Source organism: Poromitra crassiceps (genome assembly GCF_964638095.1).
Source record: "Poromitra crassiceps genome assembly, chromosome: 20".
Lineage (NCBI taxonomy): Eukaryota > Metazoa > Chordata > Actinopteri > Beryciformes > Melamphaidae > Poromitra > Poromitra crassiceps.
Window position 1 is genome coordinate 2,136,319 of NC_139637.1, and position 6,000 is coordinate 2,142,318.

At 43.0% G+C, this 6,000-nt stretch overlaps 1 protein-coding gene across 1 annotated transcript in view; it reads right to left on the minus strand.

The window, feature by feature from the left end:
- The window catches only part of scn8aa (sodium channel, voltage gated, type VIII, alpha subunit a), a gene marked incomplete at both ends in the record, with an annotated part of 57,998 nt that overhangs the window by 14,570 nt on the left and 37,428 nt on the right, over nt 1-6,000 (minus strand). Inside the window, 4 exon segments of the mRNA XM_083656358.1 lie at nt 1,619-1,792; nt 2,261-2,415; nt 3,315-3,432; nt 5,798-6,000. The exon segment at nt 5,798-6,000 is cut by the window's right edge and continues 259 nt beyond it. Of these exon segments, the coding sequence (XP_083512484.1) occupies nt 1,619-1,792; nt 2,261-2,415; nt 3,315-3,432; nt 5,798-6,000 (650 nt within the window).

Genomic DNA, 6,000 nt, shown 5'->3' on the forward strand with positions numbered 1-6,000 from the left:
AGGTGGTTAGTTCAAGGAGAAAGTCAGAACTCGGGAAAATCCTCCTTCTATCCAATCGCCTGCTAATTGATAATTTTGCCAATCAGTGCATGTTGCTCGTTATGTCAACAATAATAGCATCTATATATGAAATTGAACTGTTTTTAAGCTTGTAGGCGTGGAAATTGTCTATTATGTTGGAAACTATGAGTGAAATCCATTATAGTCATATTCAGCAACCTTACAATCAACTGCCAAAGAATAGAGTGAAGAACGTTCCCTGTTCTTGTCTTTCAGACTTGACCGACACGAGGAGCAGAGAAGGACACAGGGAGGCCATTTACACCTGGCACTCACATGCGTTTTCTGTGATCAGATTGCAATCGGATAGTGCTTGACCACTTGAAGTACAGGCGTAAACGCCCCCCCCCAAGACACCTCCGGAGGTGGTCGGGGACGCATTGTGACCACATTGAACACAAGTGCAAAAATGCAATGTGTCCTCTCAATCTGCATACAGCAATTGTATGCGGATTGAGAGGACACACGTTTTGGGTGATCAGATTGCAATCAGATTGCAATCTGATCACCCAAAACGCATGCTAACGCCAGGTTTAAATGAAATAAATGTGGTCTAATGTGGTCAAGCACTATCCGATTGCAATCTGATCACAGAAAACGCATGTTAGTGCCAGGTGTAAACGGCCTCAGAGAGAAAGGACAAAGGCAAAAACATCTTACAGGTCAGAGACACGGCCAAAAGACATCTGTACAGAGAGACATCGTTGACACCATACCATTGGACTGAGCATGACTTGAATATGGGCGTAATCAATAAGCTTGGTTATTGATTGGTTGATTCCAATTTGCGTCGGCACCCATGCTTGACTAGCATTGTCCTCAAATTTGAATCACTCGTCTCCTTAATTCTGTCTCAAAACAATCAAATTGGTTTTCAATGAGCACACAGGAGAGCAACACGTGAGACAATCCCTCGCTTGTGGAGCACCGGCATCATCAGTGTCTTGATTCACAAGCAGAGAATTTATGGGACATATTCAAGCATCTCAGAGTGACAAGAAACCAAGAGAAAAAACAGGGAATTGTAGCTTGATGGAGCTGTCAAAAGGTGAGCGAGGCATGTGTGCGTTTGATACGGACAGACTACAGTATAGTCTCGTAAAACACTGACCTTAAGGTAGTAAATAAAGCAGACGGAACAAATGCCCTCTCACCCATCGCATGCCATGAAGCAGATTTTCATTTTATTATAACCTAACTGACTTCTCAAACCTAACCACACCCAATAGCCAACACTAGGGGCAACACTACTGGAATGAAATTGCATAGACATGACATCACATTTCGTATATATATTATGCACATTTTATGCAAATATATTGTGCATATTTTGTGAATTCTTTTGAGAAATTAGATGCTTTTACATCACAGCCAAAATAGATCCAATCAGATGGTTGAGCTGTTCAGGAGGCTGCAGTGTATCTCCTCTGTGAGCTGAGCAGTGTGTTGCTCTGAGGGACCAGCAGGGTGTGGTTGGGGGACTGCTGACCGAACCTTCTGCTCTAGTCTACCACACACATGACATGACAGAGGAACCAGAGGAGATGATGGGACTTACATCCACAATGAAGAAATCCAGCCAACACCAGGCGTTGGTGAAATACTTGACAAAGCCATAGGCCACCCATTTCAGCAACATCTCCAGGATGAAGATGTAGGTGAAGACCCTGTCGGCGTATTCCAAAATGATCCGGATGGTCTTCCTCTGCTCGATGTAGACATCTTCAAAGGCCTGTGGAGATACATACGGGGAACATGCATCAGCTGGGGAGGGGGAGGGGGTGGGGGGAGTATACGCCACATGATGAAATACACTTGAGATAATGAAATTGTATACAGCGCTACAGCCCAATCATGACTGATAATACTAACAATGATTTACTGTTCAAAAAGAAATACCCCCTCTACTTGAGATTATTTCAAATACCCCTGCTGCTAATGCAGCTATGCACCAGTCCGTGCCCTTATTTTAGTAGCGCTTTGACACGCTTGAGAACATAGCCCTCCTGGCACCCGAAATAGATCCCCCTATTTTGATAAATGGTACAGTCCATTAATCACACGGTGCCGCTCTGCCGCTCCGGGCTCCTCCCCCCAGCCAAGCAGCACTGGGGGCTGAGCAGCCTAACCAAAGGCACCACACACACACACACACACAACTTGAGTGACAAGTTGCTTCTGTATGTAAATGCTTCCTCACCAGGGCACCGCTGCTGAGGAGGATCATGAAGATGATGAGGGTCTCAAACCAGTTGTGCTCCACGATCAGGTAGCAGGTCTTCCTCAGCCACCACCAGGGCTTCCCCCAGCCGTGCGTGATGGGAACGTCGCAGCACTTGTACTTGGCCACACAAGCTGAGGACAACATTGAAGATAAGATAAGACAAGACAATATAAAGATACGATACGCTGACATTTATTAATTGAAATACGAGGAAACGAAGTTGCTGCAGCAGCAAAATCGGATTCGGAAAAAAAAAATGTTGAAGCTCAAAAATGGAAGAATAGAATAAAAATCAAAACTAATCAAAAGAGTAGAACGTAGAGCGCACTCGGTAGAGTGCATACCTCCGCCAACCTTTCAACAAGGTTTTGTGGTGTTACATGAATCCGTTTGGAAGTTAGGCGCCTTTTTGCGAATGTGAATCGGTTTGGAAATTACTTTTTTGTGATTGGCCACGCCCATTGCTACACCCCCTTTTGGCCAGTGGGGGCGTGGAAAGTTCATCAGTTCTAAGTTGGCCCATGACATACTTTTCTACAAAGTTTTGTGTAGATCCATTTAAAAAGTTTTTAGATATCCTGCTGACAAATAAACAGACAGACATACGGAAAGACAGGGGCAAAAACATGACCTCCCGGCCAACGCCATTGGCAGATGTAATAATAACAGAATAATAAAAGTAGCAAAAATAAACAATTGTGGCGTTATACAAACATTATATGCAACTGAAAATGTCAACATCTTAAGTGTTAAGATACCAATAGTCTTGATTGCTTACTTGGATATGAATGACTAAATATCTACAAATATGTGCTATCTTTCTGTCAATGTAAGTATGCATAAACAATGTTGGAAGTGAAACCATTGTGAAAATAGCTAGCTAGATAGCAAGATGGCGGAGATACAGACAGACACAATATGCATGCGTGAGCGATCCTCTGTAATGAAGCTGTCCTTCACAGCTGCAGCCCCCTATCACTTTCCACTCAGCCCCTCGGGGAGTATGGGTGCTGTGGAGCGGAGGCTTTACCATCTGTCCAACAGGCCTCCGGGTCCAGGTACTCCTCCACCGTCTCCACCACCACCTCCTCCACCACATCTGGCTTGATGTCAATGGTGCTGCCCTCAGACGAACTGGTGTCATCCAGCTGGAGCAGTACAGACATATGAGCACACACAGACACGAGTGCACACGCACATGCACGCACACACACACACACACACACACGCACATGCACGCACACACACACACACACACACACACACACACACACACAAACAGCTGCTATGAAGATTTTACCATTTTCATTGCACAGCCAAGGATTTGCTAAGGAATAAATTAAGTGAAAAGATGATGAGCTCAGTTTAGCCTAATATGACTGATGATCATAATTGATATATTCATTGTTTCCAAAAATACATGTAGTATTTGATATACTGTAGTATGAGGCTTTACTAGATAGGGATGAATGCTATAACACAGAGGTTCTCAAATGTTTTTCAGACAAGGAGCCCTTACAAGATACTGTAGATAATATACCGGGGACCCCCTCATTCTGATTTGTGATTTTGGGCTAAGCTTAATTGTTTCCACGGTAACGTGCTCGACTTTTAAATTGATAGGTTTGTTAGATTAGAATGTAATCCATGAACCATTTTAGATTTAAAGCATAAAATATTTTCATTGAACTATGAAGCTTTTGCAAAAAATATATATTTTTTTTTATTTTCCTGAAAACTTTTTGCTGGCAAAGTGCCACAGACCCCTGGGGGTCCCCGGACCCTCATTTGAGAACCACTGCAGTATAACAATCCTGAACATGGCATATCATCTCCACGAACATGACTATAGAATATCAAATGGCAGACCATCTGCTCCGAGAGTCTTAATGTGTTTTGTAAAAAGAGCCGGGTCAGCACATATGCATTTCCTCCACACAGCTCTACACCACTGTACTGAGTGATGGAGTTATATTGGTGTCTGGGCAGTGCGGCCGACCACACCCATGATTTTACTGCCCTGAGAGGAGAAACCGCACGGCAACAATAGAATAACTGAGCATTATTACAATAACAACAAAGACAATCACACATGGACACAAGCCACTATAGAGAGCCAAAGTGGAACGTCACTTCCTGCTTCAGCACTGTACCAGAGATTTTCATCCGCCATTTATTTTCCCGTAGACATTTCTTCAAAATGCTTAAAAAAATAGTTTTACTTGTTCAAACCAAAGGGTTCGGATATATTTAGAAACAGGAGAGATCGCATAACATTTCACTCAGACCAAAACGTAAAAAAAATGCGGGTTTAAAGAAAATATAAAAAAATATTTATATATATAGTTTTGGTCAGAGTTAAATGTTCTATGGTCTCTGCTGATTCTAAATATAGCTGAGCCGTTTGGTTTGACCAAGTAAAATTATTTTTATAAGCATTTTACGAAATGTCTATGGGAAAATAAATTGCGGAAGAAAATCTCTGGTAGGCTACAGTGCTGAAGCAGGAAGTGACGTTCACTTTGCCTCTCTATTACTGTGATGTAATCAAAGCAATATTTACATCCTGAAATCCACAAAGATTTCATCGTCTCCTGGAAAACGAGCTGCAGGCAGTGGTTTCCAGCCTGTTTCTTATTGTTTTTTCCCCCTCCAGCATTTTGGTGCTATCCAATCAGAACTGCCTAAATTAGGGGTTTGAATCACCAGAGGCCCCACGATACAATTTTATCACGATACGTAAGTCACGATACAATATTATTGCGATTTTATAAATATTGCGATTTATTACCTTTTGTTCAACTGCGAATGATGTCCCCAAAGGGAAAACCTTTGTCAAACATCTGTTTTATCTTATATAGGATAAGATTTCCACTCTGTTCATCTCACATCTCACAGCAAAATTAGATTATCAACCAGACAGAAACACCATCATACCAAAACCATAATCAAAAAACCATCATGTCATAAATGTTGCACGCACCTGACAATTTATATGATAAAATACCGCGTTACTTGGCATTTGTGCGATACGATATATCACCACACACAATATGTTGTATCACTATGCTGTATCAACCACCCCTATAGAGACACTGCATGAAATAGGCCACGCCCATCACGGGGGAAAAGCTCCGTTCATTTCCATACACCAGCATAATTTTCCTTGAATTAAACATAGCTAAAAGCTGTTGTGTGGTGGGGCTGCGCAGACAACAAATGTAAAAAATCGCCAGTTAAAGTTTTTTGTACTCCTGAGCAAAACAAGGAAGCCATTGAGAATTGGCGAGAAGAAAAATGTGGATGTTGCTTTCAATGAAGTAAGTTGGAGTGTTCATCTTCCGTATATACGATCTTTTTGTGCAACACGTAACCATGCACGTGACATAGGAGATCGCCAGGATTGGAGGGGGGGTTTCCGTTTCCCCCCGTTTTGGGCGTGGCTTCTGAATGATGACGCGCTCCGTCCGCAGTGTCTCTATAGCCTAAATCCATGCACCTCCTCTTACTGACCTCTTTGCTGTTCTCGTTCTCCGACTCGCTGCTGAAGTCCTCCGTGTTCAAGTTCTCAAAGTCGGACTCTCCCACGGCGATGGGCACGCACACGGTCAGGTTGGGGTTGTGGATGAACGACATGTGGTCCTCGTCGATCATGTACTTGCCCACGCTGCTGCCGATGCCGCTGCCGTTCTTGACGTAGTCCAGGTCACGGTTGA